At 28.2% G+C, this 15,673-nt stretch overlaps 2 protein-coding genes and 1 pseudogene across 4 annotated transcripts; 1 reads left to right on the forward strand and 2 right to left on the reverse strand.

The window, feature by feature from the left end:
* Positions 1-6,253: 6,253 nt before the first annotated feature.
* LOC145190067 (uncharacterized) lies at positions 6,254-8,799 on the forward strand. Of its 2 annotated transcripts, none has more exons than XR_016444824.1 (7): positions 6,254-6,381; positions 6,726-7,203; positions 7,315-7,540; positions 7,613-8,026; positions 8,101-8,167; positions 8,268-8,430; positions 8,526-8,799. XR_016444824.1 is itself a non-coding variant. In XM_090066099.1 (7 exons), exons 2-7 carry the CDS (start codon positions 6,731-6,733, stop codon positions 8,653-8,655), a joined length of 1,455 nt encoding a protein of 484 aa, XP_089922225.1. In that variant the 5' UTR covers positions 6,254-6,381; positions 6,726-6,730; the 3' UTR covers positions 8,656-8,799. The 2 variants fall into 2 exon arrangements, 1 of the variants encoding a protein (XP_089922225.1); XM_090066099.1 differs by having other exon boundaries at positions 8,286-8,430.
* Positions 8,800-10,131: 1,332 nt separating this feature from the next.
* On the reverse strand, positions 10,132-11,352 carry LOC149881832 (uncharacterized). The gene is made up of 3 exons (XM_090066147.1): positions 11,176-11,352; positions 10,687-10,977; positions 10,132-10,542 (listed from the first exon to the last, which is right to left on the reverse strand). Exons 2-3 carry the CDS (start codon positions 10,858-10,860, stop codon positions 10,234-10,236), a joined length of 483 nt encoding a protein of 160 aa, XP_089922273.1. The 5' UTR covers positions 10,861-10,977; positions 11,176-11,352; the 3' UTR covers positions 10,132-10,233.
* A 602-nt stretch (positions 11,353-11,954) lies between these two features.
* Positions 11,955-14,912, reverse strand: LOC145197293 (uncharacterized; annotated as a pseudogene). Its single transcript, XR_016444804.1, has 2 exons — positions 14,729-14,912; positions 11,955-14,563 (listed from the first exon to the last, which is right to left on the reverse strand). The product of XR_016444804.1 is annotated as an uncharacterized LOC145197293 (transcript).
* Positions 14,913-15,673: the final 761 nt, after the last annotated feature.

The following is a 15,673-nucleotide window of genomic DNA, read 5'->3' on the forward strand; positions in this document are numbered from 1 at the left end:
ATAGTTGGTCACCTTAACTACAGCACTATTTAACCTAAAACTATTAACATCGAATGAATATTTTTTTAAGTAAATACGATCAAAATAATTTTAAGTTAACCTTTTTGTGATTTGACTAAACTCTCCAGAACCCTATTTTTCAACATACTGAGGAGCACTTAATAATGTCTAAGTAAATTTTGGTAGGTCACCATATTTGGGATGATGCACCAAGTCAAGATTTACGATGAATGATATCAAGAATGTAATAAAAAATATAAAAACAATTTTGATTATGAAAACAAATAATAGATAATATGAAACCTAAGTATTGATGAATATCTTTATTATTATATTCCAACCAGAAAAAGATGAAAAATCAAATTTACATAAATTCACCATGAAAAATGTGTTCTGGTGTGTGTTGTGTGTGTGTGTTTGTGAGTGTGTGTGTGTTTGTGTGTGTGTGTGTGTGTGTGTGTGTGTGTGTGTGTGTGTGTGTGTGTGTGTGTACACATACACACATTATGATATAATTCAAGATATCTTTTTTCATACGCATACAAGATATCTATTTTCAATTTAGTTTTACATGAAGCTAAACAATCATTAAAAGGTTGTTTTGAACAAATAAAAAACCATTTTAATGTATTTGGGTTTTTGGCTTTCAAAATATAGAAAATGGAGAACTTAAAAGCATGTAGCAGATTTCGAAACTGCTCTGACAGATTACATCAACCGACACATCTATTTATATTTAGCAGGAAGCAGACTTAGAAGGTTGAATATTAACTGATGAAATGGAAGCTGTAAAATCTATTCTTTCATTAAAATACTTTTAAAACTCATTTAACGTTTCAATTTTTGTCTGGTTTCGTGTCGGGCCCCACGCTATAATGATCCGGTCCTGTACGAACAACCATGGCAACAAGAATCAACACTAATATCTGGCTCATAAGCCAGACCATAGATAAATGGAATTATAGGAAACTTCTTTCTAATAATGAGGCGCTTTCATAGTTTATGAATTGCAGAAATAATCTCAGAAGCGTTATATTCAACTGTTAACAAGAATCTATTTATTTTCTTTCTGCCAAGTTACCAATATTATTAAATATTGATAACGTGGCAGAAAGCAGGCATAAGAACTACTCCAAAGTGCAATGTTGAGAAAATATTCAGAAAATTGCAACAAGGGACGGAGAACAGAACATCAATTTGGAAAAAAAAGAAATTTTCCGAGAACTTTCTGATATCGCACAGATCTAATAAAATGATATTGAAGAAGATAAGACAAAAAGCTGCAGAGAGAAGGTTGAAAAGGAAAAGTAATCGACAAAAAATAAACAAATTAACAAAGAGATGCAGAAAAGAAAAGAGATTAACGAATTCGTTAATCTGCAAACTTACATAAAACTATAAAACTTTCGCAAACAGTAACAGCAGTTCTTCTTGTGAAACACAAAGTTTAAATGGGGACTTTCAACAATCCTCAACACCAAAAAAAAAAAAAATTCATGAATATAAGTTTAATTTCACTGTGAGTAAAGATAAGTGACTGTTCAGCTTCTTTAATACTTACACCTATGATTGCAAAGGTAGGGGACGGTCCAGAGAACTACAATCTAAGTCCTTGTAGACAAAGAAGAAAAAAAATAAGTGAAAAACTGTCTAAAAACTTATAGACACTTCTTTGGTTGTTCATTGGGATGTTAAACCTTTAGAAGATATTACAAATATATGGAAGTCAATGGATCAGAGTACCCTAACTGGATTTTGGTAGAGAAACAGCAAATGTTGTTAGTTAAGCTATTACTGATTTTCAAATAATAGATAAGGTAAAAAAATGTACTTTGATACAATTGCATCAAATACTGGCCATAAAAATGGAGTCTGTGTTTTAATTGAACTAAAATTAGAAAAAGATTTTTTTAAATGGTTTTCTTGCAAGCGTAACATAGCTGAAACCATGTTTTCTTGTAAGCGTAACATAGCTGAAACCATGTTTTCTTGCAAGCGTAACATTGCTGAAACCATGTTGAATGCTGTTGTTTCACCTGCACTTTAAGCATCTTTAGGTTCATATTCCATTATTTAAACAGTTCTAATTGACAAATCATAGATCAACCTTTGTTTTCACCAGATGATTTTCCTCATCCAGAAAGAATGTGATGATTGCTTTTGTTGCAATTAAGTTAAAAAAATCCCATGATGATTAACAGTTAATCCTCCAGCTGGAGTAAAACTTAATAAACTAGGAACTTATCATAGGGCATATTGGATGTCAAAAAAAATATTTACCACCTGATCCTTGTCTGAGTTTTCCCAACTCCTTCTTGAGAAGGTCAGTTGTAAATACACTAAAGAAAATATATCTATGATTTTTAGACTGAAGGAGCTTGGACAATTCCACAAGAACATTACAAGTTTGATAGAGACTTTTAGAAGTATATTTTGTGAAATATTATAAACAAACTTTTTGAGAAGAGCACATCTGTTTAGCCATGTTTCCAAAACTAACAGCTTTAGAAGATTAAAATCACCAGAAGAAAAAAAAACCAGCATCACACATTTGCTCATCTGTATAAGGGCTATAAAAATTAACATTTCTCCAAAATTTAATTTAAATTATCAAGAGAAAAGAAAGAGCATCAACAAAATCTTTAAACTCTGGATGATATTTTAAGACCCGTTTCTTTACAAAGTATTTTCAGACAAGTTAAAACTCTTTGTCTTTAAGTTATCCAATTATTTTGAATATTTTTTAAAAGGTACAAATAATCATATGAAAAATATATTCTCTTTTGTTTGTCAAGGTACACTGTCATAAATTTCTTCAAAAATACCTGATTTATCCTGTTACCATCACAGACTACACTGTTAAAAATTTCCGTTAAAAAACGGAAAAATATTCTGTTACTTGCACGGAAAGTATCCGTATATCCATGTATGGGATGTTCAGATACATTATGTACGGAAATTTTCCGTATCTTCGGCTAAATTTTCAAATACGGAAGTTTCCGTTGTAATAATAACTGCAGTTATATTTAACATGTTAAACCGCCATAAGTGATGATTTTTCAAACCTATAATTGGGTACACACTTAGCTTCAAAAAGAAATAGAAATATTTATAAAAATTGACAATTGTATCTTCTTCTACATATAGTCTATATTACAAACTATATTATACATATACTATATATAATATAGTTTGAGAGTTATTTTTTCCTCTTTTTTTAATGATTTTTTATGTTGTTTTATGAAAATAAAAAATAATTAATGCAAAACATTTCTATATTAAAATAACATTAGCAAATAATATTTCTGATTTGTTTTCAAAATTTTTTCTATTTTCAGAATAATATTATTAATTTGTATATGTCATTATGCTTTTGTGCAGTTTATGTCAGTTTAAGACTACTTCTTTGCAGTATTATGCACAACATTACAGAGTACACAGTTGTGCATATAAGATTCCATGCGGAATTATTGGATGCAAAAAATCATTTAGTACTTTCAGAGCTTTTACTACACATATACATTGAATCCATGATGTTAATAATATCACAAAATCAACTAATAACCTTGTTAATATAGAAAAGATAGGAATATGTTCAGTTGTGACTTGCCAAGTTGAACTTCCTTTTAATGAACTTATAGTGCATTTAAAACTACATATTAAAAATAATGTTTCTATTAAATGCCCATATGAAGAATGTGCTCGCTGTTACAAAGTTATGTCTTCATTCACTGCTCATTTATCCAGGTATCATCAAATCCACAAGATGACGTTTGAGCAAAATCAAATAAATATTTCATCTTCAGAAATTACTCATGATCATTTAAATGTTGATGAAAACATTGACACAAATGAATTTAATAATAATGATTTGATTCATAACATTGGTTTATTTTTATTAAAATTGCAATGCCAATATCATATTCCATCAACAACAGTTCAGTTTATTGTGACTGAAATGTTAAATCTGAACACGTTAAGTCAATATCAAACTGAAAAAATATTAATCATGAAATTGTCAAATTACATTCCTGAAAAAGATGTGCATAATATTATTCAAGCAGTAAAAATGAAAGATCCATTTGTAATTGGATTTTCAAAAGACAAAGGGTTATTGAGATCAGCATATATCAGAAAAGAATACTATAGAAAAAATATGAATTTTGTTGGACCTATAGAAGTTTCTTTAGGAAGAAATGAACATGGTTTTGAATGCTACGCATATTATGTTCCAATAAAAGAAACATTGAAGAGAATTTGTCAAAACTCAAATTTTGTTTCTTCAATCTCTCAACAGGCCAATATCTATCCAAGCTCTTGTGTATATTCAGATTATTTTCATGGAGAAGCATTTTTAAACAACCCTTTTTTTCAGAAGCATCCAAATTCATTACATCTGATTTTATATCAAGATAGTTTTGAAATAGTTAATCCCCTCGGTTCCGGAAGAAATAAACATCAAATTTCAGCCACATACATGATTGTTGCAAATTTGCCACCTCATATGAGAACTGTCTTGAATAATATTTATCTTGTGCAGTTATGTCGGGATAAAGATTTAAAGTCTTTCTCTCAAGTTACAGTTTTTAAAGAATTAATAAGAGACTTAAAAAGTCTTGAAGTTGATGGAATTCAAATTGGTATAAAGCAATATAAAGCTGGTGTTGTTGCCATTTTGGGAGATAATTTAGGTAGTCATTTTTTAGGTGGATATTCACTTGGATTTAATTCAAAAGAAGGCCATATTTGCAGGTTTTGTCTCATGAAAGGCAATGAGCTTCAAACATTACCTTATACAGCTGACATTCGTTCTGTTGAGCATTATAAAAGTTCTATTCTAACTTTAAAGGCAAAACCTGAAGATCGGTTTGTTTTTGGTGTAATAAGAGACTCTATATTTAATAATTTAGATTCCTATCATGTTTGTGCACCAGGTTTACCAGCTTGTATTGCACATGATTTGTTTGAAGGTGTCATTCAATATGATTTAGCTTTAGCAATAAAAAAACTAGTCAAGGATGGTTGCTTTACTTATTTACATATTAATGGTGCAATCAGAAAATTTTCTTTCCGTGGTGATGACAGGGCAGATTGTCCAGCACTATTAACATCTAAAGGTGATAAATTAAAAGGTCATGCCGTTCAAAATTGGGTTTTTTTACGTTTTCTTCCCCTTCTATTAATGGATCGAATTTTTGATTTTAACCATGCTGTGTGGCAGCTTATACTTTTGCTACGACAAATAACAGAGCTCATTTGTGCAAGCAAAGTTTCATTATCTCAAGTATTATTTTTGCAACATTTAATTAATGAGTACCTTGAACAAAGAAAAAAATTATTCCCTGATATTCCACTTCGTCCTAAACACCACTACATGTATCATTACCCATTTTTGATTATGAAATGTGGCCCTCAAATAAGACTTTGGACATTGAGAATGGAGAGTAAGCACATGTTCTTTAAAAGATCTGCTAGAAGTGCTCAAAATTTCATTAATATTACTAAACATTTAGCTGGGGCTCATCAACTGTTGCAGTCATATGTCTGTAGTGAAAGTTCATTTTCTAACAATGATGATGGTGGTTCAGATGGTGTTTGTTTTGATGGCTCTATGTTTTCAGTCGAAATAACAGAAGCAGTTGCTGCTATTCCATACACAGAAAAGTTTTGTTCATTTAAAATGACATATAAGGGGACCACTTATACTAGGGACCAGTTTGTAGTAATACATCAGAATGAGGGAGTTTTTATCTTTGAAAAAATTATTTTATCTGTTTTTTCTGGTCTAAATCAATTTTGTCTTGTGTTAAAAAAATACCATTCTAAATGGAAATCTGATTATGGCTTGTTACAAGTGGAATGTGACTTGGCAAGTAGACCTATTTCTCTACCAATTGATGAATTAGCTGATTATTGTCCATTATGGGGTTATAAGATTGGTTTCAATGTGTATTTTACTTTAAAACATGCTATATTTGATAAATGATTAAATGTTTATTTATCTGTGTAAGATAAATAAACATTTCAACTAATTTAATTTCTTAACTAAAATTAAATTAGTCTTAAATAATAGTTCTTGAGTATTTTTATTTGTAGTAATTACATTTGTATTTAGTATTAGTTTTATTCAGATAAAATGTTTAAACACAAAATGCTTTTTTATGGTAATTATTATTTTTTGTTTTTATTCATGAAATATTAATTTATGGTTCCTTGTTATTCAAACAGCTTCTTAACTATCTTTATTATTTTAATTTTTTTCACAATGATCTTTTTTTAATGGTTTTTTATTAAAAAATGCAAAAATATTTATTCACACAACAGCATCATTATTATTCACAGAACATTTAATGCTTGGACATTAATCTGTACTGTTTTTTTGTAAGTATATAAAAACTTTGTTTTCTATTATTTACTAATTTAAGAGTAGTAAACCAGTTGAACAAAAGTAAAAGAAAGTATTTTAGAAAGAACAAGTTTAATTAAATCAACAGTATTTTGACTTTTTCTTCTTTAATTTGGTTTTTTATTTTTTTAAATTAGCATTTATTAAATGTAAAGATTTAAAATGTTTTATATTTTTGATAGTTAAGAATTATTTTTTATATTTTTGATAGTTAAGAATTATTTTTAATTATAATAGTATTAAATATAAATACATATAATGTAATTTTATAAAATATTACAAAGATTTACATGACTTCATTTTTGGATTTATTTCTCAGAGAATATGGAAAATTTATTAAGAGAAAAACTAATTAGTGTCTTTCCTACAATGGATCATCAAGAAGTTGACAGAGTCATCAATGGTTTATTGTTGTTAGGCCTTGAGACAGAAGATGATTTAAAATATTTGAAAGAGCAAGACCTAATAACATTGCTTCCTCCAATTAAGTCTAGACGTTTTTTGTCTGTTTGTCAACCAGTAGAATTATTACAAGCAATTGCTCCATCTTCTTTAAGTTTGCTCTCTCCAGAACCCTCAAATTCAAGTATGGGTACATCTTCAGATTGGGCCCAATCGTTTATTGTGAACTGGGAAAAGTTTCCATCAGATTTTTTGAAAGATTTGAACAATAAGCAAAAGCCTACTGAGTCGCATATTCGACAAATGGTTGGATTATTAATGAGCGATGTGTTTTTATTTGATCCTAGGCCAAGTCGACAAAATTTGCGTATTATAGCTCAAAAAGTTGTTTCAAGGTATTTTTTTTTTTAATTTCAATACATAAAATAAATACTACCCATAAGATTTAGTTTTACAAAAACTGAGTTAGTTTTAGATACTAATAAGCTTATATATAACAATTTTAGATTTCCTGATGCATTTCTTGATGAAATAAATGGTAAGGTGATATCCAATGGAGTTGAAACATTAATGTTTAGGATGGAGTCCAGGAAAGAAAATGCAAATCATAATGTCACTTTTATATCAAGTACACCTAATATTTTAACAAAAAGAATGAAGATGAATGTTCATAGTATTGAAAATTGGGACCCAAATTTATCTAGTGAATCTGTGGAATTAATAAATATCAAGGTAAGAATTTAATAAATCAGTTTTTAATCAATTTTACTTAGAGATTTTAATAGTTTTCTTTTACTTTAACAGGAACAACTTCAACAAATCTACACAATTCTGCCATGGAATACAAATGATGTTAAAAAATGTATGTCTGATACTTATTCGCTACAGCGTCAAACAATAAATGCAGTCATTCCTTTTGCAGAAGTATTGATTCAATGGCCATTTTTATCTCAAATACAATATCTTCTGGACCATTTTGCCACTCTGATGAATTTTTCATTAATGGAAAGGTTATATAGTACAATCAGCGCCAAATCAAAACTTATTTACTTATTTTTTTCAAATAAATGTAGTAAAGATTTAGTAAAGCAAGTTCTGCTTGAAGCAACAGCCATAGGTACAGAAAATAGGGGCATTCAACGAGTTTGTTTGGCATGGCTACCTCTGCTTATAGCTTATTTTGGTGATAAAGCGGATCATTTGATACTATCAGTAAATGTATGTATTTTTTTGTAAATAATCTTTTCATTTTAAATGATATAAATTTTAAATATTATTTATTTTGTTGTCAGCCTTTAGCAGCAATTCCAGAAATTGAAGAAATTTGTCCAACATCACATCCAATAATTGTTGTCAAAGGTACTTTTTGACTAAGACTAACATTGAGATTTATAACTCGAAATAACAATATAAAAAGAATAACAATAACAGGATGTTTACTTTATTAATTGGTTCACAGGAACTTGATTTGATTCAGAAGATTTTTATGTTTTGGTGGAAAAGAAAGTGTGCTATACCTTCACTGATGCTTTGCAAGCTGTTGGGGCATTGTTTGCTGTTCATTATGTAATGAACATGCAATATCATCCGAATGTTTTTGCTACATTAGAGTTTATTCAAAGGTAAGATTACTTCAAAGTAATATTATTGACTTATTAGTATAAGTTTGATTCAATATTAAAGAATCATGTTAATTAAAGTAATTTTTGTGTCATAGATATATGGTCGACTACAATCCTGATAAAGTGAAAAGAAATGCTAAAGGAAAAAAAAAAGGAGCACTTATTTGCCCTCGCATTGTGACGTTAATTCGAGAATTAAATAAGTTCAGTTTGACCTCCATTTGACTAAGATTTTTTTAAAATTAGTACTTATGTATTACTTTTTTTAGTTATTTAAAAAAAAATTCTTTTGTAATATTTTTTGTTGTTGTTGCTGTATCAAAAAGATGTACTTTTATTTTGAGAAAACTATGTGTAACAGAAAATCAATTCTTGTCTAAATAAACTTGAGAAACTAGGTAATAAAAACTATGTTTACAAAAAATCAATACTTGTCTAAGTAAAATCTGTTGCATAAATATTTATATGTATTTATGCATATATATATATGTGCATAAATATATATATATATATATATATATATATATATATATATATATATATATATATATATATATATATATATATATATATATTGATGTATTAACGGAATATTAATTTCATTGACGGAAATAAACGGAAAAAACCCATTGTATTTAAACGGAAATATCCGTTCATTTACAGAAACTTCCGTTTACATGTGATGGGTTTTTCCGTAAAATAACGGGAAGTTTTGTCATCGTAGCTGCCGGAAATTTTCCGTAGAAAACGCGATATTTTTTTAACAGTGTATAGATACAACATGAACACCTGATCTTTTTTAGGGCAGAGAAAAGAAAGCTAGTTTGTTCAAAAAGAAAATTTTACTTGATTTCAGAGGCTTTTTTTTTGGGTTTAACAAACAAAGTTACCATTCAAAACCAAAAACAGCAAGAACACTATCACAATTTCAACACTTGGATTGTTCATTGGTTAACATAGTCTTAACATAAACTTCCTCTAATCGAAGAATGCAAATTTTATGTCTGTTAAGTTTTGAAACTTTTGCTGATATATCTTCATATATAGATTTCACTTTTAATGTTAACATTGTTATTGTTATAATGGTAGGAATTTCATAGTTTTTCTCTAAAGATGATTGCATGTAGGACATGACATTTCAAAGTACTTAAGTGCGTTTACCATTGTTTCAACAGATTACTTATTGGTAAAAAGTTTATCACTCATTAAAAATATATATATATATATATATATATATATATATATATATATATATATATATATATATATATATATATATATACACACACACACAGTAAATAAAAAACCCGTTATATTTTTAAAAAACATAACGGGAGTTTTCCTCGCACATAACGGTTCATTGCCGTTATGTTTAATACTTAATATGTATGAAAATAACATAACGGTTTTAGCGTTATGTTTTTTCATAGCAAAATTGCCTTGAAGATAACGGTTACATAACGCCAATTAGCCGTTATGTGAGAGGAAAACTCCCGTTATATAACGCGTATTTTACCGTTATGTTTAAAACCTGATATAACGGGTATTTATCCGTTATGTTACCCGTTATGTCAAATTATAATTATTTTAAAGTAGGTTTTTTGAAACCCATGATTAATAACAGAAATTGCTAAATAAACTAACTAACATTGAACATTTTTTATGTTTATAAAACTTAATTTAAAAAATAAAACAAATTCATCCAGTTTAATTTCCTAATACATTTATGTTAAATTATTTTTCATAATCATGAAAATTATTTACAAAATAATTGAAGAAATTAACTTATTAACATTTATTAATTCAAAAATACTTAACATTGCTGTAAAAAGATTGCAAAAGAAAAATGCATTTTTTAGAAAGTAAAGCTGATCGTCCGAAGCCGCAAATATCTTGCAAACATCCCAGAAGCTGCCCAAAACAAGAAGGATATGTCAAATCTAGCAAATAGTAAACGGCCATCAAAACAACCACCATTTCACATGTACTGATCAAGGGCTGAACATCCATCTCGACACCTCTACGACTCCTTACTCCATATTCCGTTTTATTATAGATAACTTGTGGACCATACAAGCTTGGCACTCTTAAGTATTCATGTATTGAATCACACTAAAATATTATAAATACAAAATAAGTATTGCAACCATAAAAAAGAAACTATTAGTAATACATTAAATGGGTTTGAATCAATGTTAAGTTTATATTTTATAGAACTGGCTTAATACCAAATAAAAAAAATAAAATAAAATTTACATCAACTTTCATAAACAATTTATCAGTTGTCTTCTTAGAAATAAGTGATTTCTGGAGCAGCATTAAACTTTCAGTATGGGTTTGCGAATCAGGAGAAATCCAAATCAACATCTTTTGAATCTTAAGAGACGAATCTTTAAAAATAGGATACAAACGAATCGCTTCTTCCAGCATCAATCCAGGAGCATATGTAACTCTTTACGGAAATACACTATAAGTCTTGTTATTAAAAAGATGTCTGTTTAGAATAGACAGTGTAGAAAGAGATGGCTTTTTCTTATTAAGTTCATTCTAGGTGAAAGAAAGAGTTATATACATTCCTTATTTTATAGCTATTTAATAAAATAAAGTAATGACCTGACACTTAATATTAATTATAACATTTCAAAATTTTTTGCGTCTAAGTTTACTTAACTAGACTATAATTTCTGATATTAGAATTAGAAATCATTTTTATCCAAAAATTGATAAACACAGAAAAAATCTTACTTCAACATCTTGTAATAGCTGTTCTTTATCTACAACTGATTCAGACAAAATTGGATTTACTGCTCGGCTACTATTATTGATAGAACTATTTACAACAGAAAAATGAAGAAATCGCTTAACCTTTAAACTATGACATTTACTAAACTGTCTTTGGCAATAATTATTAGGCAACTTTTTGAACCAGAGATCCTAATAGAAAATTAAAAACTTTAATTAAATAAATTGAATCAAACAATTTATGTATACAGCAGCAAATTTGAAAATCTGAAGTAAAATATAAAAATGATGGAAAAGGAAGGAGATCAAAAATGAATATTAAAATAGTAAAATGCTACAAATTAAAAAAATAAAAAATATTATAGTATCAAAGACGTGATTCTTACCCATTTATGGCTGTAAGAAGGATATAAAGAAATGCAAGTAGACTTTAACTTTGCAAAGAATATTTTCCGTAACAATATTCTATTTTTGATATTATTATGATTAGGCGCATGCGAACAGCAAAAAGCTAATAAACAAGACATTAGCTCCCTAGATATCACCTTATCTTCAATAGAAAACTTGTTGCTCAGAAATAGTTTAATGTGAGGTGGAAAAAAATCAATGAGAGTTTGTTTAATATCACCATCAAAAGGGATTCTGTTAATCTAAAAATTTATTATTGATGTAAATGTTAAAAACATAGGAATAATAAAACATTTTGTATCATCATGTGAAAATTGACAAAAGAAAGCATTTACAACTACTAAAGTTGACAAAATAAAGAAAACAAATTAGACTAAAGTAATCATATTTATTGCAAATAATATAAACTTTTTATAAAATTTCAATGCAACTATATGATAAGGAATGACAATGCTGGGGGTACAATATAGAAAATATCCCCTTCTTTAAAATAAAATGCTGGCCAAGGAAAAGCTAAGCCTTCAGCTGCAATAGTTCTAAAAGGAACTGTGTTGTCCTCAACAGCAGTAAAAAAACCTCGTAACACATTGTAATTAAGGCACTGAAGCTGTGAGGTAATAAATACTGTTTTTTCTCCTTTTACTTGAATTTCTTTAATAATAAAAGCAGAAGATTGAAAACCATCATGAAACCATAAAGACGATTCAGGACAGTATTTAATTCCATTAATCTGGATGCAGGTAACAATATTTTTTTTTATAGTAACTTGATTTAATTCACAAAGAACTCCATTACTAATTTCTCCAAAAGAATTATAAAAAGATGCAACAGTGTTTAAAACCATACTCTTCATAGCACTTAAAGGCATATTTTTGAAATTAAAATGCCTAACATTTTTTATTACTTGATGTTTCCTCTCAAAAGCCATACACATGTGGTATCGTAGTGAACCAAATTGTCTGGATTGCTCAGGATAATGAATAAGAAAATGAAGCTTTGGTATAAACTTATCTGGGTATAAATTCATAAAAAGAGTATGATGGGCTGCAATTGTTTCTTCTAAAGAGATGAAGTAAGCCTCAGTGGTAACTAGAGAGAGACACATTTGAAGAATACGCAGCAGCTTAATAAGACACAAGAAATGACAATCAATAGTGATACTTCTTAAAAAAATTGGTAAAATACAACAAATAGAAAGAACTTGAGCACTGCCAAATTTCCCCTTAATAACCAAATCTACTATTACAGGTGGTTTTTCACTGTCTTTTGGGTATTGAAACAATTTTATAAAGTTGTTCAAGCTATCTATTGTAAAAAAATCTTTCAAAACCCCATGATTCAAGTAAAGTTCTATCTGCAAAAGTATTACACCTTCTAACAAATCATGCATTGGATCAAAAAGAACTTCCTTTGTCACATCAAATTCATTAATTTCAGATAGAACACTGTTAGATTGAACGCCAATATAGTTTTGACCATTTTAAACGTTCAACTCGGGGAAGACTAGAATTATCTAGTTCTTTGACTCTCATCTTGTGTTCCTCTAAACTCCTTATTTTACACTGAGAATGTTTATTATAAACTAACATTTCTGACCTGGTTGAATTACAAACTCTACAGCACCTAACAACTTTCTTGCTAAAACCCTCTTTAAAACCAGCAATTGCATTGCAAGTTAATGAATCTCCAATAAAGTGTTTTAACTTTACCATGAATTTTTTACCATTAGCATTAGTTAAAGTTGAGGCATCAATCGATGATAGTTCATTTAGAGATTGTACCAAGTCAAGAAGAAGAGATTTCATAAAGCCTTTTACCTTAACAGATTTAGAACCAGTTATTGCTAAAGGGAATATTGAGAAAGATTTACTTAAGCAGCATTGTGGAATGTTTAACAACTGAAAATATAAAACCCACAACTTGTGCTTTCCTCTAGATTTGCCTATTGGATTAGTTACACCTAAATCATCTGAATACAATGAGATAGATATTTCTGAAGAATACTCTAGAAACTTATCATATTCATTTGATGTAAAAATAAACTGAAGTATTTCTTTAAATGGAATAAAACATCCATGTAAACTGTTTTTGTATACTAACTGAATTTGTGGCATTTTAAAAGCAGTTTGAAAATATCTTGTTCTAGAATATTCTGCTGATAGCTCTTTACAAATTGTAGAAATCTCTTCATTTTGTGACTTATTATTAAAAATATTTTGCAAGCTTGAAAAAATAATGTTTACCACATTTTCAGAGCATCGATATTTTCCTCGCAAATGAAGAGCTAATGCAGCAAGTTGATCTTTTCTATTCTCCTTCAAAAATTGAAAATCATCCGGTTTTTCAATATTAAAATCATTATTATTGTTAATTACTTCAATTTCAGTATCAAAAGGAGCAAAACAATTTCTATTGTGAAGTTTAAAACCTTTAACACTTTTAAATTTTGAAAAACAGTTTTCACATACAACTGAACCTTCCTGACCATGTAGTTTAAGATGTGATATCATTACATACTGTTTACTTGTTTGAAAACTACAATTAGAACAAGATAAAATTACTTTTTGAGATCCAGGTGGTTCAGCACTTGATTTTGGTGGTTCAGCAACTTGTGCAGCAGTTGACATTAAACTTAAATTTTGCGATCTTGAAGACACATCTAAATCCTCAAGTACATCTTTTTCATAATTAGAGTCTTGGTATAATGTTGATTCAGTTGGAAGTTGAGAATTAATAGATTGTTGGTTGTTAAAATCGAATGAAACAGGATCAGAGTGTCTATCTACAGCTGAAAAAACAGCTTTAATGGGAGAAAACTCCTTTAAACTTTGAACAAAAGTGCTGAGCTCATTATTTTTTGCTAAGGATACAACTTCCACTTCTAGATTTTGTTTATTTAAAATGGCAACAAATGTTTCAGAATCGACTTCACATCCATTCCACATGATGCCACTTATATCACTGTTATCAAACTTTTTAGAAGCTAAAAAAGTATAATTTTAAATTAAATAGCTCAACCATTGTTTTTGGCATATATAATAACTTGATTATTATGAAGACAAAAATGAACTGTAAAGAATTTGAAGATTGATTAAAAAAAAAAAGAAGATTGAATAAACAAAGAATGTGCATTAAAAAATAAGCTTACCATTATTTAAAAAGTCTGCAATATTGCTATTACTAGCAAGAACAATTTTCTTTTCACCAAGATACTTGACAACAACAGCCTTTATCATTTTGAACTGTTAATTATTGTAGAAATCAGTAATACAGCTATTATTACTTAGAAAACTTAAATTACACAAATAGTATATTTAACATTACTTAATAATTGCAATATAAAATAAAATCAATTTTAAGAATAGTAATAAGTAAAAAATGGTAAGTATTAAATAAATAGTAGTAAAGAACATTATTAAGCAACATACAAATACAGTGAACTCCTAATATCTTGAAGCCTCCAAGGGACCAAGAAAATAGTTGAGTTAGCAATATTATTATAAATATTTAATAATTGAAATATAATATCTATATGTTCAAAAAAGTTTTTTCTTGTTATTAATTTATAACATACAAACATACATACATACATACATACATACATACATACATACATACATACATACATACATACATACATACATACATACATACATACATACATACATACATACATACATACATACATACATACATACATACATATATTGTTATTATTATTATTATTATGATTATCAATATTATTAAATAATATTAATAATATAAATAAATATATAATATTAATCATTAACAACCCAAATGTCGTTTAAATGCTAAGAGGTAACTACCTTGAGAAAATAAAATAAGAAAACTAAAACAGTAAAGACCTTATAAACAAAAATTGCAAAGATTCTTTAAACTCGCGCTATTTTTTACTGATAAAATAATCTGTTTAACATAACGGTTAAACATAACGCTTTGCAAATATATATTACTATACTAATGATTTAAGCACCATTTACGCATTATAACACTTTCAACACTATTTCAACTTAACATAACGGTAAACATAACGCCAAAATTTTCGTTTACCGTAATGTAACCGTTATTTTTG

This window comes from Hydra viridissima, unplaced genomic scaffold (assembly GCF_058129835.1).
Source record: "Hydra viridissima isolate aposymbiotic clone 2 unplaced genomic scaffold, HvirCarnegie_v1 scaffold_11, whole genome shotgun sequence".
Classification (NCBI taxonomy): domain Eukaryota; kingdom Metazoa; phylum Cnidaria; class Hydrozoa; order Anthoathecata; family Hydridae; genus Hydra; species Hydra viridissima.

Coding starts and splice junctions, on each gene's coding strand:
- LOC149881832 (XM_090066147.1), bottom strand. CDS start 10,860: ATGCTGGAAGAAGCGATTCGTTTGTATCCTATTTTTAAAGATTCGTCT. Junction 10,543..10,686: donor AATTGTTTATGAAAGTTGAT/GTAAATTTTATT, acceptor ATAATATTTTAG/TGTGATTCAATACATGAATA.
- LOC145190067 (XM_090066099.1), top strand. CDS start 6,731: ATGGAAAATTTATTAAGAGAAAAACTAATTAGTGTCTTTCCTACAATG. Junction 8,027..8,100: donor ATTTGATACTATCAGTAAAT/GTATGTATTTTT, acceptor TTTTGTTGTCAG/CCTTTAGCAGCAATTCCAGA. Junction 8,431..8,525: donor ACATTAGAGTTTATTCAAAG/GTAAGATTACTT, acceptor TTTGTGTCATAG/ATATATGGTCGACTACAATC.